The sequence below is a fragment of the Apteryx rowi genome, unplaced genomic scaffold (assembly GCF_003343035.1).
Source record: "Apteryx rowi isolate R43461 unplaced genomic scaffold, aptRow1 scaffold_23, whole genome shotgun sequence".
Lineage (NCBI taxonomy): Eukaryota > Metazoa > Chordata > Aves > Apterygiformes > Apterygidae > Apteryx > Apteryx rowi.
In genome coordinates, this window is record NW_020448641.1 from 1,236,340 (window position 1) to 1,258,311 (window position 21,972).

At 43.4% G+C, this 21,972-nt stretch overlaps 1 protein-coding gene across 1 annotated transcript in view; it reads left to right on the forward strand.

The window, feature by feature from the left end:
- TCERG1L (transcription elongation regulator 1 like) overlaps window positions 1-21,972 on the forward strand; it is a 113,780-nt gene that overhangs the window by 55,248 nt on the left and 36,560 nt on the right. Inside the window, exon 3 of the mRNA XM_026065687.1 lies at window positions 17,643-17,768. Coding sequence (XP_025921472.1) covers window positions 17,643-17,768 — 126 coding nt within the window. The remainder of the gene's footprint in view (window positions 1-17,642; window positions 17,769-21,972) is intronic.

Sequence of the window (21,972 nt, forward strand, 5' to 3'; positions counted from 1 at the left end):
GCAGAACCGGCTTACAGATTGTCCATATTCCACTTGTAACATCCCACAACGGGGAAGGGGAAAACCAGGAGCAAATCCCCGCACCATTTCACCCAGCAACTCGAAAAGGAAGCCTGGCTGTGACTTGCACTGGGTCGGAGGTAGTCTCAGGCTAAAAATATGCTTTGTAAACTCTTGATGTTGTTCATATACGGCCTGTCCTTCTCAATAAACAAACAAACAAATCCTGCTGCATCTTATTGTTAAATTTGCCTCAATTTCTTTCTGGTTTCTAAATGAGAAGTCAATGAGCTATTAGTATGTTCCAGACGAGGGAGCACTCAGAAGTATTACACAGGTATWTGCCATAAATCATCATTATTTTGTATAACTGCTTTCATGGTAGATATCAAGGAAAACTGTAAACAGTAATTGCTGGTTTCTTTTCCCCAGCTTCTAGCATTTTTGGAGGATGGCATAAACTCGCTACGCTTTCCTGTTAAGAATAGTCATGTATTCCAGTTTGCTGGAGATTTTCTCTAGAAACCTAGTGCGGGAGTTAAATGAGGGGAGGCACGATAGATTTGTTGTGGCAGATTCACGTAAGACCCCTTGATACGTTATTTAGGAGTAGAGCAGGCTCTGAAAAGCGGGCGGTGCGACGGGAAGTCCGGCAGCACGGAGYGGGAGAGCCGAGCCCCGCGCTGGCGCTGCCCCACCGTCAGTGCGTTCCGTAACGCCCCCGGCTCGTCCCTCTCTGACTTTGCGCTTTTTGGGGTTGAGAGCAGGGGCATTTGCGAAGGAGGGCGATACGTGTCCCTCGGAGCCCTTGGGCCATGCCTAAGCCGTTGCCTTGGGCTCGCTTCGGGCTCCGCGGACGATGTCACGATGGACTGTGCTAAACCGGTTTGCAGCTGGGACCGCTACCTGCCCGCTGCGCTGTGCAGAAGATTTTTTGCGAGGATTCAGCAAACTCTTTTAGACACTGTTGATAAGAGCGTCTGCTCAAAAAACACGCGCATTTTGCAGTCTGAAACACAAGGAGAAAGATACTCAGATTCAGAAAATGCTGAATGTTTCATATGAACATTTCTGTGCCTTTGAAAGAAACAGAATAAGAAAAGAAGTCGATAAAGGCAGCATCTAGGAAGCCTCAGGTTGAGCCAGCAGAAAATGGCCTTGAGGAAAACTGTAGTGTGACCTTGAGGAAAAAGATAAAAACAGACCTTTGGGGCTGAGTATAGCTGAAGGAGTCTGAATGGTGTGTAAATATTGATTTTTTTTTAATTGTTCAATTCCTCTTTTGTTCAAGAAAACAGGCTTCTTTTCTCCCTTGAAATAAGCAGTATTACCCCAAATTATCTGATCATAACATATGTTCATTCCAAGGGAAGTAAGTTCCTGGGCCCTGATCTTGGCTAACTACCGGGGTCATAAGATAGCAGTAATAGTAAATCAATGTGTTTCTGTGTCCAGCTCTGTTACCAACTATTAGATACAGTGATTATTGAAATTATTCATTTAATTGTTTTCCTCTTTTCAAAACTAAACTACATGCTTGTGTTTATGAAATTTTTACAAAACAATCCTCACTGTTGCTGACAACATTATTGCCAGACCAACAAATTGGRCGTCTTAATGCAGCACACTGCCTGGCTTCAGCCCAGCGTGCATTGAATCTGCGGTTCACGGGGTTAACCAGCACGTCGCCTAAATGGCCCTTCGAGAGGGGAGGTGGCTGTGCAAAGGATCCCTGGGCTGCTTGCATCAGTGAAGAAAGCGGTGCAAAGACGAAGAGCGCTAGCAAACCTTGGGTTTGTTCCCCCCCCCCTCAGTTAGCTCCCTATCACAAGGCATTACCATTCGCTGGAAGTCCCCCTGGGCAAGATCAGAAGTATATATATTATTTTGTTGTTTTAAGTTTGCTGACAGATGGTGATTTCGCTCACCATGGTGCTTAAGGGTTGGAGACAGGAAAATTCCTCCTAATTACTGTTTAAATAATAGAAGAATTTGACCAGATATGGATTTATTCTGTTTCCTTATTAACAAACCATCATGCAGTGGTCTCTTCTGCCTGTGACCTTTCTCACCAGCAGAAACACTGCATTTCTGTATAATATTTAGTCTATATCAAATGCTGTTCTTTCTGACCCATGTTGCCTGACCTGCTTAACCTTAATTACGAAGTTCTTGGTGTTTTTTATATTCTTTTTCAATTTTTTTTGAGCTTTACCCCTGTTTCTTTCTCTAAATTCCAGTAGCAATCCTACAGGAGACATTAGCGAGTCTATAGAAATGAATTAAATGTGAGATGTTGTCAATGACTTTTATAACTATGCTGTGGTTTCCCTCCAGCATCACACATTGGATTTTCATTCCCACTAGTTAGCTTCAAATGATTTAGCTACCTACAGTTAGAGTCGGGTATTACGTACATTTCTCAAATAAGACAAGTTCTGTGGTGTAGTACTCAATATCAAACATCTCTCAGACTTTTCGGTCACCGTAATGACAGGGTAAGGTAAGTACTCCGTTAAGGGTAGACGCCTCTCTCTCCACGTCACCAAGCCCGGGTCCCAGTGGCTGTGTCTCCGCTGCGGGGCAGGGATCCTGCAGGTTCGGGATGAGGCGCTGCAGGCTGTACCAGCCCTGCAATGGGCATGTGCTTGGTGGGTCCTTCTGATGAATTGAGTATTTCATGGCTTCATTCATCTGCTTTTCAGTTTTGCATTCCTTCCAGCGTTTCCTGGCAATTTGGGTAGGATTCTGTCACAGTTTAAAGCTTTTCGTTGATGCTTTTTTGTAATTCAGTAGTGTTAAAGTAGTTTGTTTATTTTGGAATGAGCCAGATATGTTTAGCTAAATATAGATCTTGGTTCATATGTTTTGATTACACTTCTGCTGCCTAATGTTCAGACGAACATCAGAAGAGCAGATAAGCAACCGTGTGCTCTTCAGCTGGAACAGAGACCAAGGGCAGGTGCGAGAGGACACGAGGGAGGTCTGTAAGGCCATGTCCTTCCAATAAAGGAATTATAAGATACAATGCTAGTAGATAGCATCGTAAAAACAAACAAGACATACATTATGCAAATTGCAGAACTCCTTGCCAGTCTTTTTAAATAACAAGTATGTTAATGAAGCATCTCGATTTCATTAAAATATCATAGAATTAACTTGAAATGCACCAAAACAATGAAGCTTTTGTGTTACAAAGCAAAAGTCATTTTAAGACTCCTAAACATGGAACAGCCTTAGTTTCCCGCAGAACCGTTGAGGGTTTCTCAGYGTGGGCGTATAATCTGCCAAGGTAAGCTTACAGTTATGTTTGTARATCAGCTACAAGGTACCTTCTGTCTGCGCATCTTTGAAACTTCAGTCTGGGAAGAGAAACAAGACTCGCAGTATCGTCCAACTTCTGTTCACACATCTCCGCATCAGAGTTCCCAGTGAAAATTTTTTTCTCTCCTTCCATCTTTTAGCTATGTTTTCTAGTAAAAAATGACCAAGAGAGTTTACTACTTTTCAGTTTTCATCTGTTTTGTTACTACCTGGACAGATGGGAACAATAGTGGGCAATCTATGATATTTCCTCTGCCATGAGCTTCTCCAGAATCCCCATCCCTTGCTGACCTTAGAGGTCCTTGGACACTGAAGGAGGAAGAGAGMTTTTTGGCAGGGGTACGTGTAGCAGAGTGTGACCATATCCTGCCTGCGAGTGGTTAAGATAAATCGTGGCTGAGAGCTGGTTACTTTGCTGTCCTGCTCTGGGGTTCTGCCTGTGCAAAGGCCAGATGCTTTTGCCAGTTCAGGCTGCAGTGGAAAGGAGAGCTGGAGTCACAGTAAGCAGGGGTCCGTCATGGAGGGGTTTGATGCAGAAGACAAGTGGGTAGAAGGTTATTAAACCATCAGAGAATCATTTGCATTTCATACCTTATTTGAAGAAACTGAGCTGAATGCAAAGTGAATGAGCAGCAAAATTCATTCCGACCCTCTTTCCCCTCCTCCTTTCGTTTGCTTAATTGTTTTTACTTACGAGCTGTAACTACAGTTTCTCGTGTACAAGCCATTAAGTTCCTCAGCAACCACATGCTCACGGCTGTCTGCTTCAGCCGCTGCCACCGTGAGCCTTCAGCTGCAAAAGACTTCACTCTTAAACCTTGCCACTGGAGAGCTTATTCTTCCTTTATTTGTAACTCTGTGATTTTTCCTGATGAAAACCGAATACCTCTCTCTGGACCTCGTCTTTGCCGTCGCAGCCCTGTTGCAGGACTCTCCTGGGACTCCCCGCCGCTGGCCTCCATGACCTTGGCTAGGGGTGACTCTTCCATGCAGCGGAAGTGGGTCAGACTTGGGTGTATCCGTGACACCCGTTGTGCTTTAGAGTCCCACCTTGGGGCACATGAGCCTTTTTAAGTGTCTTACTGTCTTGCTGTCTGCTCAAGCCAAATAGCTCTTGTGGTTGAGGTGCTTTCGGAGATTTCTGTTTCAAATAGAAAATACTCCATGCTATGTCCTGTGCCAGGTTTTGGCACAATTTAAGATTCCATATGACATGTCTTCATTTTGTGAAGAAAAGCCGTTGTGTTTGGACAGACTGCGTTGGCATACAGAGGCAATGCCGCAACGATGCAGAAGCTGCGAGCGGAGGCAGAGAAGCTGCTGGCCGCCAGCGCAAAGCCGAGCCCAGCGTGAGCCCTCAACAGCGCCGACGGCCAGACGGGCTGGGTGAGCAGCACCAGCAAGCAAAGACCGATGCGCCGACTGTGGTGATCATGTCTTTCCAAAACAACAAAAAAGAAAATTTCTGCTGAAATTAGCGGAGTACGGTAGAGTAGAAGGGCTTGCTGTGATTGCTATAGACTTTAAATATACTGGAAGATTTGTGAAGAAGCATGGTTCTGTTTTTCAGTAAGTTATAACACAATCACCCCTATTAAATTGGTCATGTGAAGGGCAGCGGTGGTAGATTCATGTCATCTTCAAAACAGCGGCCGCGTGCCCCTCTCTCCGGTTCCCATTTCCCAGTAATGGCACGGTGTGCCGGCGGAAAGTGGGAGGTGGGTACCACGCACGGGCCCTTCCAGCAGCGGGGTGCGGTGACATTCCCGGTGTGCCCAAGAGTTCAAGGTGGGCTGCAAAACATGCTGAGAGCCAGGATGAATATTTTAGATACTTTATCTGTTCTCGGCTCTTTTTGCTCGTGCGGCAATGCTGGAGTGACTACCTGGTAGATAGGCCGGCGAGTGAGGAGTCCTCCTGTCCCAGCAGCTGCGTGCGGGTAAAAAGTATTCCAAAATTTTTCAGAAATATCTCACATCTTTCTCCTCATTTTTGTTTCTACACACAACTAAATTCTGTTTTTTCGTATGGTTATAACTTGCCCACTAAGACCTTTATCCTTCCTTTTCAAATACAGGTAGTCAATAAATAGTGACATATTCACAGTTAATAAAACAACTTCACATCTTCCTGATGCTTGACATTTTCTTTTATTATTTCCCCTGTGTTTTGTCTTATGTTAATATCATTCAGTGTGAAGAGATTTTCATCCATTAAAAAGGATAAGAAATAGGAGAGGGAAGTCAAAATGAGTCACGAGGATTTTTGGCGACTTGAATTGTAAATAAGCTGCAATAATTGTCATTTCATTTTGCGATGGCTTCTGTGGGCTCTTCAAGAGTGGGGGATCCTGAAGGGCCAGGATAGACACGGCCCTACCGCGGCTGCCAGCAGCGAGGAGGCAGGCGGCGTTTCTCCGGGCAGGATTGCTTTACGGCGCGCGCCTATGGTGGTGCCTACAGTAAGTGCCTCCCAGGCTTATTTTTGTCTTCAGCTACAGTATACAATTTTTATACCTCCAAACCTTTGTTTACAGACTCTCGGGTGAAGAGTCGTGCTCCCGGGGCAGCGTCTGTCTGCCTGCTCGTCTTCATCGTGTTGATCGGTGCATTCTCAGCGCGGGTCGTGTCTGTCACGCGTCCGCGCCAGCCACCTGCGGGCTGACCTTCATTTAATGCTGACCTCAGGAGGGCACCTGGGAAACCTCCAAGAGCGCAAACCAAATCGAGCAGCAGCAGCCCGTCGTCATCCTCTTCCAGCAGAGGGGCATGTGCAGGAGCTTCGGAAACAACACAGCCTCAGACGCCCGTGGTAGTAGTTGGCCACGAAGTTCTATCAGCTGGCTACAGCTATGATTCAGTTAAAAATCAAAACGCAAAATGGAAATCTAACCAAGAGCACAAAGCACGATACTTGTCTTGTGTGTGCTCAGGAGCGAAAGGATACGGTGCAAAGAGGTGCACAGCAAAATTATGAACTCATTACGCAAGAAAAAATGAGGTGACACAACGTAAGCTTGTTATGCTGCATTACATGTGAAGGCTTTGTAAGCTGCTGTTCTTAATTGCTTTCACTCGTAAAAATGCAGAATTATTGTCCTATTTTTAAATAAGAGATTGATGAATATTTTTACCTGGTAATTTTTAAGGGTACACATTTATACTGGATTGAATTCGAACTGTTCTTCATGTGGGTTTCTGTGCTGGCAAGAATATGCATTCTTTTTTGATTCTGAGATACCAGGTGTCGCCTGCGAGACTTTTGCGTGCTTTCTCAGGGGACTGCTGCTGTAATACTGACTTTAAGTTTTGTCTTTAGTCTTTGTCTTAGTATTGTCTTTAAGAGAGAGGCCGGTGACTTGCTACTTCTGCCAGTGAGGCATGATTCATGGAAGTATCTATAACAGAAGAACAAAATCAGGTGTTCCCATCTCTTAATAACAACCAAAACCAAAGACAGTCGCAAGGACCATCTATCACAAGACCAGAATCTTGGACGATAACTCAGGAAAGAGCCTGGCAGCATCATATATAAGACCCTTTCGGAGATGTGTTTTCTCTTACTGTTTTGGTGACAATCTAAAAATCCCGTTTGTATGCCAGGCTTTCCCTCAGGATTTCTCAAGTGTGTTTTGAATAAGTAAGATCGCTAGAAATGGATCCCCAAAACAATGGTTTTTCTCAAGCATTTCTGTTCAATTCTGCTGAGAAGTCAGCTGTGGGAAGCTGTGACTCTTACTCACTCGCCATGGCTCCTCCTTTCTCCAGGCAGTTCCTTCTTACTTTGAATAATTAGGTTGTATTTCCCTTATTGGATATGATTTATTGAGGGGACGTTTGCTCTCATCTCATCCTAGTGAAAATAGGAATCCTCAATTTTCTTTGTTTTGTCTTAATGGTAGGCCAGAATGCAAATGTAGGCAGACGATTATTACTGAAAGATATTAGGATGAATAATTCTTTTTTTGTATTTTTTGGCTAGAAAGCATTCTAGCCAAAGGGGAGGAACCTTAATTAGGTAAAATATGGCCTAACAGAGCTTATGTGGGCATTTGGTGTACCTAGACAGCATCCAGTGTTGGTGGTAAAGAGCGCCAGCTCGTGCTCTGTGACAGCATCTTGCTCCTTGCACAAAGGTTTCTGTGATCTCTCTTGGATTGCACAGTTGCAATGGAAATTATTTGGTCTCGAAATCAATTAGACAACTTAAAATTTCTAAAGTTTGGTAGATACCTTGATCGTTTTCTTTAATTATAGTTTTAATGAAAGTATCCGCCTGTTTCATGCACTCGTAAGAGTATGGAGATGGAGGTCTTAAGTTGCTTGTCCTGGGGAAAAAATAATCTTCACACCTAAATTATTCCTGRAAGCTATTACCCAGTCAGACAGGCTAAACCGATGAAGGCCTGGAATAGCACAAGCAGTATGTCATCTTTATTTGCTTTTAATTACCTGACTCAAAAGCCTAGTCTTATTCTTGTGACAGTGTAATTGGAAATGCAGAACTATGATTCTTTGCTTGGCAGATAAAAAAAGTTTGCCGTTTTCATACCGAGAATCGCCCGCCCTGGTCGAATGCTTGCATCTTTGATTTCTGTATTCATTTAGTCTTCAGGAAGAATCCTGTCATTCCMGTTCATAACAGCCAGTGAGAGAGAACTCTTTAGCTAAAAATGTCACCTTTTCGCTCTTATGAAAYGTTGAAAGCTGCTTCCAAGGTGTTTTGTACATAGGCGAGCACATAAATAATTACGTTTGTGTGTTCCATAGCAGCCAGCAAAGCTTTACTCGCCCGCTACCTCAGTTTATAAAGCTTAGGATCAGTGAAAGTAATTGCATCAGAAACAGCCAGGGAACTTCACAAACGCTGCAAACACATAAATAAAAGTACCAATTAGGCGCTACCACTCCGCGGCACTCTGTCTTCCTGTCACAGGCGGGGTGAAAGGGCCCCTAATTGCTTCGGAGGCGCAGAATAATAATATCCCTTTCCTGCCCTCCGCACCTTTTCTTCAGAAAAACACAAGTAATTCTCTGAAAGACAGTTCCTATTTCATATTTTCTCACCAAACAAGCATTCCGACAATGTAGTTGAACTTTARGAATTCTTGCAAATACAGTCTTAATTTGTTCTCATGTAGACTGAGAGCTTTATTATAGGGTTTATTATTAGAATATATAGAATAATTTTATGCACAGTGCATATACTGTCACCTRGGAAAGATTTTTCTTTTAGAATTGATTCCATTCATAAAGCACTTTTACAAATTAATAAAAACAAGTTCTGACATATATTCAGCTAAACTAAATATAAATGACGAACTATGTTGTTCAATAATGCATTAACATCTTTTGTCCCATGGAATAAATCGTAGCTTAGCAAGAGACAAAATGAATTTTAAAAAGACAAGCTTTGGTTTTAAGAGCGTGACTCAATGCCCGTGAAGCTCAACCAGAAGACTTTGCTTAACTTCACTGAGTTCAAGATTAGGCCCGTGCTACGCATATTTTCAGYATAAATACATTAAAATAAACTATGTGGCCCCTATCCTTTTTGGGAGCACTGCTATTCTGGGCTTCTTAAATCACAGYGAGGAAAATAAGACTTAAACCCCTGCCAAACTCCTAATGTAAACAAAAAAATGCTTAAGTTACTATTCAAGTTCCATGGTTTAACTGGAGRACGTATGAATTGAAACTAAAAGCAACAGCACCAAACCTCTAATGCCGTAGCTGGTTGTGATACGGGCTGGTTCTCAAGTCTTGCTGTTCTGCTGTCGGCAATCTGGCTTCTATTAGCATGGATTTGTTAACATCCATGCTCTGTATAACAGAGTGATGATAAATGATAGGTCTGTTAAGGCATAGATTAAGCATTATAAAAAATAGGTTCGCCCAGAAAATCTATCCTTTAAACTAGAGCATGAACTTTAATAATTTGTCTGCTCCCTCTCCTAAGGTCTATTTTGGCCACAAGCAAGCAGACGAGGGAGCTAGCAAAAGTGATCCGTCTTTACGATACAGGGTGAAAAATAGAGCCTTGTAGTGCTGTTACTTAGAAATAACAAAGGTGGAAAAGTTAGTCATCTGTTCTGGAAAAATCTTGAGAAATAAAAGATGGAAAGGGGTTTCTTTTACCAAATGATGGTGTTCCAGTTTACTCCAGCCTCTGCTTTTCTTATTTATAACCCTGTATTGACCTTTGGAGTGGAAGTTTGTGAGTAACAGATAAAACATGAGTTCTGGTTATACTGTGTCTATGGATGATTTAGGGAACACTAGATTTGTAATTTATGATTAGATTAGATTTAGGAAGTTTAAAGAAGTGAAACCTGTGAAGTTAAAAGAATGGGATTTATTTAATTAAAGATGGCTTTTTTTTATTTTCCTGTTAGTATCTAATTTGCTTTGGACTCCTGGTGCACCTCTGGGGACAGTGTTTTCTGCTAAAGGCAAGGTACTGTCGGTCAGTTAGGTGATGAGGAAGCTCCCACCCTGTTCTTCAGACGGTTAAGCAACAGCGTGACGGTGACAGTTAGAAATCCCGGGTAGCCGYGTTGTCCCCTGTTATCCTTCTCAATCCAAGCAGCGAGGCCATCAGGCTTTGCCTTTCCGCACTGCTCTTGCACGTGGCAATGTTTTGAACCATCCTTTTGCAAAACGCTTGAGCCTACGCCGAGCTCCCAGCTTCGGCGGCGTGGCACGGCACGGGGAGGCGCTGCAGGTACAGCCCACGTCACAGCTGCCCTCGCGGGAGAAGGGCCGGATTTCCTGCGGAATTACTGAGCAGGGATGGAAAGATTCATCGGCTCGCTCTCTTTTCTCCACRGCAGGTATCCCGTCAACGTCACTGCCAGCTTTACGCATAAATTGGGGGACGGAAGCAGCTTATTGTTTAGGGATGAACTACTTTTCCTCATTAGTTTCCGTAGGCTAATATTTTATTCTGTTAGCTCCATCCTTGCTGTTGTATGTGGATTCTTCCAGTGAGAAGCTCCAGAAGCCCCTTTTCTGCAGGCTCTTCCGTCTTTCTTCTGCAACTCGTTCTGTGTCTTTTCCTCTTCTTTCTCTGTGTCTCCTTCCTCGAGAAGATGACTGGGTTATGTGAAGTGAGAGCTTCTCTCCTCCCCACTTGGCTCGTCGTCCTCTGATTTGGAGCAGAGAAGAGATAACGCGTGACCCTGGGGCTCACGGTGACCTTCCCCTGACGGTCCCAGGGCAGTGGGGCAGGAGCCTGCCTCTGCGGGGCCCTGCTGCAGCGTCTTGCGCCCTGCCTGCCCCAGGCGGGTCTGGGACACGTCTGCGGCGCGGGAGCTGCGCGCCTGCCGTGGTCCTGCCGCTCTCTTCGTTGCGGCACGTGCTCCCGCCGTCGCACGCCGGTGCTCCCGCCGTCGCACGCCTTGGCGCGGCTGGAGGATCAGCGGGCGGCTGAGCGGGGCACCCAGGACCACGAGGGGAGGCCACAGCCCATAGACGGCAAGCGGCTCAGACACCACCGCTCCCCAACTCATTATTTTCTGCTAATAGAAGAATCCAGGCATATTTTTCTCCCGTTTCAACACCTCGGTGGCGCACTAGCTGGTTCGAAATAAGAGGCAGAGCAATGTGAGTACTTCCGTAGGGCTTTCAGACCAAACCTGCACCGTAGTAACGTCCGCATCCCCGCAGCCTTGTCAGCTCTAAATTCCAGCAATCAGGAGATGCAAATCAATGTGCGTTCATCAAGCATGCAAATCGGGGCGGTGTATCACTTGCATAGGATCTTCAGCTTTCTGAACCATCAGCTCATCTAATATTGTCCTTGTTTGTCCTTGTGATGTCTTTGTTGTTGTTAAATTGAGGTGTAGGTTGCTTGTACTTTTAGGTGACAGTAGAATGCATCTGCACTGAAGTAACCATAAAGATGGAGTGAYGTTCTCGAAACGCGTGACTTACTAGCCAGTCTTCCTGGGTTTTAACAGTAATCGGTAACTTCATAGAAAATAACAGTTTTATCCTCACCCTTCTCAGTATTGTTTTACAGTAAAATTTGCCTGAACTTAATCGTAAAATGCACATAGTATGTGTGCATGTATGTAGGTTCTTTATGGTTCTTGTTTAGGTATTATCCCCGCCCAGGTTATTTTCGGTTCATATTGAGAGCTTATGTTGGATTATGACATCAAACCAAATCCTTAGAGTTTATTTGGCATTTGTATTCCAAATCAATCTATCGCAAAGATTGCTTTTTTATGAACACGAAGTACTAAAAARCACAAATATTTATTCCTTAAAGGTTATGATTGCCTTAAATCATTCAAGCTTATTTGGTGAGCAGAAGATATAATTAAATGAAGCAGTTGAACTTGGTCTGCATGTATGAAATAAATAAAATATGTATGTGCTTGACTGAAATAAGGTGGAAGCTGTGAGCTAACTGCTTCCATCGCATTGAAAACTGCACTATGAATTCTTTTTGTTCCTGAATGTRAAAGTAAATCCAGCTGAAAAAGCAGTTACAAATTATACAATGGAAAGTCTTGTTTCAACATGCAACATACATTATGTTAACAAAATGAGCAGAGGTAATCTCAAATGGCATATGTCTAACTATTAGGAGATAATTAAGCACGTGTTATGAAGTGATTCCAATTTTAGGTGCACAGAGTTAAGGCTGCGTGCTGAAATTCGTTTGTCTACCTGAATGTGTGCTTGCATTTAATAGGTGTCCCTGAACACTCCAGAAGTTGTGCGTGAATCTTCATATAGCTGAACACCTAGTCCATTTGTACGTTACACGCTCCATGGTCAGAATAACGATAGCTCAGTGTCCTGTAAGCAGGAAATAAAGTACGGACCATGGGATTTGTGGTGTTTGTTTTACTTGTATGATTTTCTCATCTGCATTCTAAATCAGTTTTCAGTAAACTGCAGTTTTCTTTCAATTCTTGTGTGAGTCACGAAAACAAGCTATGACTGGGGATCGGGTTTTGGGTCAAGTTACTGTTTGTTAAAGAGTTTATCCAAAAGGTAGAGGACTCTCTGAGACAAACCTACCCCATCAGGCAAGCTCCTCAGCAGCCRGAGGCACATCTGGACTAAATCAATGGGCAGGCAAAACCACAGTGGCAAGTTCAAATCTGTAGGCATGAACCTTTTCCCCTTCCCTTACAAATTTAAAGGTGGAAAAGGACAAGCATGAGATGCCCAGTCACGCTTATCTCCAATATTTCTGGATTTGTTGTTATCTTTAAAGATGGCCATTCTGGATAAATAGCCGCATTCCTTTTTCCAAGTCTTCTCTGTCATAGATAGCAAAACGTTCAGTGTGCACATACCCTGCCAAAATCAGCAGAGGCTCGAAGACTAGAGACCATTTTAACCTATCTGTGGTAACCCTGAAAGTGATAGAATGAAGGCATCCTTTTTGTTCTCATTAAAATGAATATGAAAAGCTGAAGAACACCAAATACCCCTTGTTCTGTAAAATGTTATCAAAGGAATTAATTGTGTAGTAATGTACATCTAAGATGCATATATAAATCCTATTTTAAGAAATGGTCTCCACCTATATGGGAAACAAAACTTTACTGTACTCATATGTGTATATCACTGGCTATCTTCATAAAAATGGGGTGGGGGGGCATGTTTTGAATGCTCTGTTGCATGTAGATTGCTCCATATAATTAGAGGCACCTTAGACTCAAATGTCAGAAGCTACGTGAAAATYGGTGGTTCCTCAGAGCTTCTTTAGCTCCAAAGAGCCCGTCAGAGTTAATAGTTTTGCCAGGGGATTTGACAGAAGCAGAAKAAAAAAGAACCACTGCTGCCCGAGGTCCGAACATCAGCTCAAGCTAGAAAATGGTTCACTGTCTTGTTAGAGATGGCCAAGTTAGAAGTGCCTCCAGTTACGGTATTATACTGTAGATAGCACAACAAACGGCACAGTGTCCTAGTCCTTGTCTGTAAATGCTTTATTTACAGTCCTTCCTTCAAAGTAAATGTGGATTAAATTTATCATAGTACATTGCAAGGTAAATCCTTACTCAAGCTACTGATAATGTCTTGCAGGAATTTCTCTTTTCTGATTCAATTGCTAGCAGTAAGGAGAAATAATAAAATGTTTCCTTTTCTGGTGTTTGTTCCTGCAGCTGCTTGCAATTAAGCTTCTCAGTATCTCCCTCAGGTAGCCCTGGGTGACTTTGCAAGGATGATTGTCAGCAGGCTGCTCCTCTGTCCTGGGCAGGAAAGCGTTCGGAAAAAGGCAAGGCGTTGCTTCGTCACGGTGTTCAGTGGGTCACAGAGGTCCTTGTTCTCCTCCTCCTTCCTTTGCCCTCTGCTCCGTTGGTGCTAACGGCCTAGGACCTCGCTTCGTTATCTGTTTTGCTTTCTCCCGTTCTGCTGCAGGTGCTTGGAGGGCCTTTGGTTGCAAAAGTGCTCGCTTCTCTTTCTCGTGGTCCCTCCAGGCACGTTCCTGTTCGGGTTTCTGTGAGAAATGAACAGCTATCACCTGCAGATCGCCTAAGAGCTAATGGGAATATCTAATTGTATTTATTTATCGTTTAAAAACATCGTACGTTGTTTTGGGACTGTTGATCTCTGCCCTGGCAAGCGTGTGCATCCGTACCTGTGATACCGGTTACTTTCCCAGCTCCTGGTTATTTCCCTTGGTCCACGTGTTAGTGAGTCCTGTTCTAGACGTAGAAGGAACCCGCTCAGATTGGCACAGTGGCAGCAGTGCCCTTTGTATATAGCCACATGCGTATATATGTATATATGTATAGATACATATGCATATACTCACAGCATAAGGGTGATTGCATAGGAAGGTCTGTACATCATGTATACAGTTTTCCGTATGTCTGGAGATGTTTAGTCTTTTTATTTGTCTGTCYTGTACAAATCTCTGCTGTGCCTGGAAGCTTAAAATAGTTTCCGCACTGTCTTCTCGTTTCCTGCTTTCTGCCGCTCACAGCAGCGGGGCTGTCACAACAACGCGCTTCCGAGGAGCCGTTCCTCCGGGAGGGCCGTATCCCGTGAGCTCTGCGCGCAGGCGTTCAGGCTGCAGGGGCTGGACCACRCCAGTAGATGAAGGGTGACGTTTGGGAAGAAGCCCCTTAAATATATTAAACATGCTCCTTACGTTCGTTTGATTTTCAAGCGTCTTAAGAGGAGGGCAGCAAAACAACGCTCTAAAGACGTGATGTGTTGTTATGCAACAGCTGCGAGGCCCRTCGTTTCTTGCTGTGTGCATGCGTGTTCCTGGGCGATAAATCGGCGTATGAACAYGTGCGTGTGTGCATATAGCGAGTGCCGTTTGCTTGTGGAATACTCGTCTTAAGGCGGCATTTCAGTTCTCTAAAGGCCTGGTCCTGCATCACTGAAGCCAGAAGTTCAGGGATTGACCTGAATAATGCTGTCAAATCTTGAAGAGAAATAATACTATATTTTTATAGTATTCTGAATAGTGAGGATTTATTAGATCCTCTCAGGAGAAGAAGTGAATAGCAAGTAGCAGGTTAATGAATGGGTCCCCSCAGCTTATTGGCAATAATAATCCTTTTCACCTTTTTCATATTGAAAAATTGCAAAGTATTAAAAAAAAAAAAATGCAGATGACAGGGAGCCGTTTCTGTGCAGGCTGGGCTCCCCGGTCAGCGCGCAGCGACGCCCGAGCCGAGCTCAAGGCCGTGCCGCTGYTGCCCCAAGAGCGGCAGGTCGGCGGYACTGCCCTGCCGCAGCCTGGCCTCRGGCCACCTCCCGCGCCTGCGTCCCCCACGTCGCCCGTCACTGCGCGCCCGGCACTTCGTCCCGGGGGAAGGAGGAATATATGAGTTGTCCCCGGCGAGATTTGAGCCTCCTGTTAAAATAACTCCATGACGTATTTCCARACCTRCTTAGTAAGATACCAGTAGCTTGGAGAACCGTATCAAAGGAAGTCACCTGCTCTTAGAACAAAATGCCTGTTGAATCCGTAGGATTTTTAAGGATTGTTATTCAAACTATTCCATTCAGCACATTTGTACACTCATTTGGTTTTTACTTGCTGGACTGAGATCATGGTTTTCTGAGGTCATGGTTTCTGAAGCACAAAAAAAAATGAATTCAGAATTAATAAGTCATCCTTTACCTACTAATGTCTGTAAGATACCCTGGCTAATGGCAAGCTGATATCATGAAAATGCATTATTTAACATCCAGTGAACTTAGAATCCTGATCCCAACTCCTAAAGCTTCAAATACCTCCTACTTTTTTTGAAGGTACCTATTATTTTTGGTAAAGATTTACTTTCCCAGGGTGGTTCCTTAGTCATTTTAACCCTTTATAGGAATATGACTTTCTGATTCTACAAAAYCTTATTACTTTAACAAGATTTATTATGTTTTCATTTCTGGGGGTCTCTCACTGCTATAAACTGGGTTTTCTGTAGCCCAGGTTTCTACTTTCTTGTTCATTTGAACGATTACAACAATTACCAATTATTCAGATATATCTTTTCTTAGAGAGATTACAGCCTCCGCTGCTCTCTCCTGGCTGTTGGGGTGGGAGACAAGGGAGTGCAAGGGAGGAGAATCACAGAATGGTTGAGGTTGGCAGGGACCTCTGGAGATCATCTAGTCCAACCCCCTGCTCAAGCAGGGTCACCTAGAGCACGTTGCCCAGGATCACGTCCAGGCAGGTTTTGAATATCTCCGGAGAAGGAGACTCCACAACCTCTCTGGGCAACCTGTTCCAGGGCTCTGTCACCCTCACAGTGAAGAGGTTTTTCCTCATATCAGAAATCACTAGAATTTCAAAATGAATATTTTGTTTTACTCATCAGTAATTCAAATTATGTTCAGCAGAATATATATCTGCCTAACAGCAAAATATGCACAACATTAGCATTACTAGCTAATATTGTGACTCATCGTTGACTACTCATCGTTGTTGTTGTTACTAAAATAGCCCCTTCTGAACGCGGCGTGCCTTTTCAAGAGCCTGTGACCAGGGTGCCTCTGGCAGCTTTGCTTACAGAAGGTGCTGGGTACCTCTGGTCCCAGCTGAGAAGTCTCCATGTTAGCTCCATATTTGCTGATTTACCTCTCAAACCAGCGAGGAAATGCCCTCTTCTGCTYTCCTCACACCAGGTGATACCCAAGACTATAGTTCTGAGGAAGAAAAACTCTATCAAAGTATCCTTTTCTTAGGATAAAACTTTATAGCTGCATTCAAAAAAATGATCAGTATTCTCTATATTAGTGAGAGTTATGTTTATTAATCTGCTTTGATGCTTGGAAACTGAGAAGCGAAAATCAATGAATAAGTTTATAGAATATAAGTGAGTTGTTATAATAAAGAGTGGAGGCTCCAGAAATGATCCATATTACTCATAACATGGAGAGGTTTGGATGACAGCTGTGTGATAGCATAAGAGTATTTAGTGAAACAAAAGTGTAGTAAGTTCTTCAGATGTTGAGTCGTGCTTAGGAGAAAAGACACTATTCTCAGAGTCTGTCTTAAAGTAGGGATAGGTTCCTACAGTCAGTTCAGTCTTGAGAAGGTGGCTTATAAATAGTGTGTGTAGGCTGCTAATGGGACACCTAAATTTACGTCCAAAATGAGATGATGTGAAACGTGTCCTTTCATTTCTGAAAGAAGGTTTAGTATCTAAACTCACAGATAATGGGAAACTAATGCTCTACTTTTGACCTCAGATTTGTCAATAGCCACAAATTCTCGAGGATTAAGTAGCCTAGTTTCATTAGCATAGTTTTGGCAACAGACCTGGATGACTAATTTATCATAAATAATGTGTTTGATCAATTTAGCAGTTTTCTCTTTTGTGACTTGTCTGTGAACAGACTGTGATTTGCTTGGATAAAGCTCTTGTTTTAAATTATTTGCAAAATATTTTCTGTGAGTGAGATGGGACGCAAATAGTTTGCGTTGAGTAATTTATAGTAGAAATTAGAGGTGCCTTATTTAGTGTTTAATGAGAAAACTGATCTTATTGTAAGTATGTTCTCAATCTGTTAATACCTCCTTGTAAATTCTTGTTCTGGGAGACTACGTATTAATTAATTTAAATTTCCAGCTATGATTATTTGCTGAGATTCAATGCCTCTGTGGCTATCTTGGCCAGACAAGACCAGCAATTCAAATAAAACAAACGCAAAGCCTGTTGCTTTAAACGTGCATAGATATTTAGAGAGAAATGTTTTAATTTGCCCCAGTATGTTTAGCAGCAGGAAAAAAAAAAAGGTACTATGAAATCAGGCTGGAAAAAAAGGTGAGTTTTTTCAAGGCAATTTTGTTTAGTGGGGGAACAAACCGATTTCCTTGTGCTCCGACTGCAGGTTCTGCCTCTAGAATGGATGCTCACATGAATCCTTTGATGCCAGCTCAAGTCACCAGGGTAACTGCTGTATCTGCACCAGCTGTGACTTTCATGGCAACCAATTTGATGGATCAGACGTTAACAGGTGTGTTTATGTTTCAATGTACTGATTATATTACTGAAGCATATGTTACATATTTGTCTACTTCCAACCAAATCGTTGTTTTCCATACTACGTAGTAATGGGGGACCCTTAAAAATCAGCTCCGATTTTATGGATTTTGCTTTAGCCGATTAGGAGCGCGTTCAGAAGGTTTCGGATCCTGTTTACTCTGTCTGGCAACTGGCAGTCGCGTTGCATTTGATAATACAAAAGGCAAGTTTCTGAAATGTCCCTCGGCTTTTCATTTCCCACGCCAGCGGTATTCACGAGCATTACAGTGATAATGTGGTTATCTCTTGGCTAGTTGCTCCATGAAGCCTCGTTGGCTTAAGTCTCAGAGGATGCTTTATGCTGTACTGTGTGATAAAACTGTTTTATTCACTATCATCTAAATGTATGTGTGTTGTAGTGAAAGGAGGGGAAATGCTATTCCCAAAGGCTGGAAAAAGTCTTATGGCTTCATTTAGATTCACATTTGCACATTGCAAACCACAATTTGAAAGAGACCAGTTTTTGATGGAAAATTGCGAACGTCTTTCCTAATTTTATGAAATTCTTCCTACAATACCGTCGTTGTTGTGAAGACAGGAACGCTGTTAATAGAGGTGGAATATTACTTCTGGACTAAACAAATTGCTTCCTCTCGCTCACTTGAATGCACGCAGCAGTACAGCGAGAGGTAACAGCAAGCCCTGTCTGGCTATATTTATTATCACGTGGGTGGGAACACACACTGAAAGACATATTTAATAAAAAATTCTGGGGTTTATCAAGAATTAATAGGTTTCAGTACTGGTGTAGTTTATCTGATCTCTTGTACCTAGGGAATATCAGCACAGTCGTGGAGATGTTGGAGGGCTGCATGTTAGAAATGGATGTACTAGTATTGTATTTGATCATATACTCATTTTTTTGTATAAAAACTATTACTTATTCAGCTGAGTGTTTACTCTGTGTGTACATCAAGCTCTACTCACAGCTAAAATAAAAGTTTCATAAAATCTTTTGTGGTTAGCTGTTTTGTGAGACCAATCCATACATGGAGCTGTAGGCTCCTTTTGAGGTAGGTTTAATTGATAGTTATACCTACCTTGAATCAGATCTTCTGATTGAATTTTACCGAGTATTCCATTTCTGTCTGGAAATTGCTGAAAGTTTTGTAACACAGACACCTTAAAATCGAAGGAAAGTTTATATGCATTTCTTTGAACTTACTTCAATTTAAAGTTTCTCTTTCAGCTTGGTTTGGTTTGGTTTTGGTAAACACCTACTGTCCTTCACCATCCACTATAGTTACCCTGCTTAAAGACCTGCACGTTTCTGCTTAGGATCACTAAGAATACTGTTAACTTGCTTTCTTGTTGAAAGTGGGTCTGATGGAGGAAATATTACTGCTGTTTAAAAAATGCATTGACAGAAAGATGAAGACTTGTGCAAGAGCCATACTGATATGCAGTTGGTTGCTAATTGAAAACTGAAATCATGACTTCTAATATATTTCATATAAAATATATGCCGTAATCATCTTATTGATAGAGGTGAAAATACAAATCCTCCTGATTTTATTCATCATGCTGAATGATGCTTTAATTGTATAAAGCCTTTTGATAACTATTAAAAGGCCAGCATGAAATTTGGTCAATAGTTTTCCTAAAGCAAATGACTGCTAGGCTTACTGAGATGCCATGGTTTTGGAAGAGTGATCATTATATTTTCACATCTATACAAGTAATGTAAATAAGATGATCATTATATTTTTGTTCCTAGCTTTTTCTTGAAAATACAAAGCACATATGTCTCTGCCTGTTTGTCTTGTTTGATTTGCTGCCAACTTCATCTAACAGAAAAATGGCAATTTCACTGAAGCATAGTATGGATTTTTCTTTAATGTTTTTCAGGAGATGACACTGTTTTCTATAGGTTGCTACAAGGTGTCATTTTCTCCATTGGAAAAACAATCAAAGTAAGAATCATAATTAAGGACAAATAACAGTAATACAGGTGTTTCCATGCGTCGGTCRCAAAGTGCTTCAGAAAAGCAAACACGCACTTTAAAAAGTTGCTACGAAACACCGAGTGCTTGACAAAGGCGCACGAGTCGCCTCGGCCACCCGGGTGGGCGGCTGCAGAGCCGGAGAGCCAGGGCCGGGGCCGCTTCGCGCTCGCTGTTCCCGAGGGCAGGGACGAAGGCAGCCGGCTGTGTGCCGGGACACCCACCGCGCTGCAGAGCGTGCCGGCCACCTCCCGTCCTAACTGGGGCGAGCACCAAGCTGAACGAGGAAGGGAATGCAATTTAAAATGGGGAGAAAGAAGTCCTTTCTTACACAGTGTCCATCACTGTGGGCAAATAGTTTGGGGTTTAAAAAACGAAATCAATGAACGTTTCAGCTTTTGCAGCCGCACACTGGAGTGTCAAAACGTCACRGGGATTAGCAGCTCCCAGGCCTGGCAGATAATTTGTGAGCATTCAAAGTGGAAGATGCATTATACTGTCGCCTCAGCATTGTTTCTTCGCAGAAGAAATCGTTGCACAACCAAACTAATGCATTGAATGCTGGTGGCAGAAAACCACCAAGCTGGGCCTGTCGCAGTTGTCACAACTGTCTTTTGCTCATGATAGCACACAAAAATCCTTCTTTCTTACTGGAGACAAAATTAATAAAATTTTCTTTATTTCGAGGACAAAAGCAGTGAATTTTGCAATCGTCCTGGGTTCTGGTAAGGATTTATTTTTGAACTGAAAACTGAGAAAGTCCAATCTCAGCTAGTTCTCTTTTTTTTTTCCCTAAAGGTACAAGAGAAGCGGAGTTGTTAACCGCTGCTCTCACAAAGCTTTGCATAATTTTATACATATTCAGAGCTGAGACCATTAAGTGCCTTGAAGATCAGGGCCAAGATCTTGAACTTGCTATTTAATAAGAATCCCAAGTAGAGAGCAGAGGAAAGAGCGTCAAAGAATTAGCAAAACTGGAGACTCAGACTGTAGTTGAGTCTGAACCAGCCTTGTGGAAGAAGCTGCAAAATAGGACAGTGACTTAAAGCAAGTGAAAAACAAMAAAAAAAAACCAAGCAGAAATACGCTGCAAATACGTGGACCTACGCAGCTGCCCAGCGTGCAGGGAGGGGAGAGGGCTGAGCAGAGAGGTGCGTCCGTCTGTGCGGCTGGTCGGCTGCTCACCCCTCCGCTTGCCTGAGGAAATACCCACGGTGGTTTTGTCACCTTTTGCCTCTACAACAAAGAAACTGTATTTTCAGTGCAGGGGCAAATAGCATCTCTTGGACAATGCTGGCCGTACACTGGGAAAGTAGAACAACGAAGTAGGTTTTCCTTTAAGTTTGCACTGGGAATATAGCATGTGCTGTGACACGCTAGAAGCAGAATTCCTCCGTGTTGCTCTGCCGTGCCCGCTACAATCCCCAGGAGAATAAGGAGGGGAATGGGAAGAGACGGTCGTGGAAGAACAAAACTGCTCAGGGAGACACGTTCTCAGGAAGGGAGACGAAGCGTTTGGCAGGTAACAGCAGAAACCGTGGTCAAAGCAGAGAACAAACAATCATCGGAAGCAGAAAGGAAGCGCGCGAGCAGGTGCGGGAGCAGGCTGTGCCCAGAGAGTCCCTGTTTCTCGAGCGCGGCCGTGGCAGCCCGAAGCCTGGACCCGCGCGGCAGGCGCAGGGTGCTCTGCACCCGCGGGGTCGCGAGGGCTGAGGCAGCGCGGAGATGCTCGTACGTCGCTTCTGACCTGGCCTGCGTTAACCCCCCCGCGTGTCTCGGGCCGCAGGGAGCAGAGGAGGAGCTGGGAATCAGCAAATACGTTGTTTTAGGCTAATCTCAAAAAAACAAAAGCAGCGAGGCTATGGGGAGAAGAACAACTGACCTACAGAGAGATGGGGGGACAGTAAAAAAACTGAGCGCTTAGATGTGTGCACCTGATGTAAATCTCATTCCCTCTGAAACATTCAGTCAAAAATTTAAACCTGTTTAAACTTCCTGTGAGATTAATGGAAGCTTGGTCTCTCAACAGCTTTAGAAAACTAATTTTTACTCTCTCTTGCCCATAGCTTCTTATGGAGTGAATCAATCTCCCCTCCCTCCCCTTTCTCCCCTCTTCCCCCTTCTTCTCCCTCCCCTCCTCTCTCCTCTCCTCTCCTCTCCTCTCCTCTCCTCTCCTCTCCTCTCCTCTCCTCT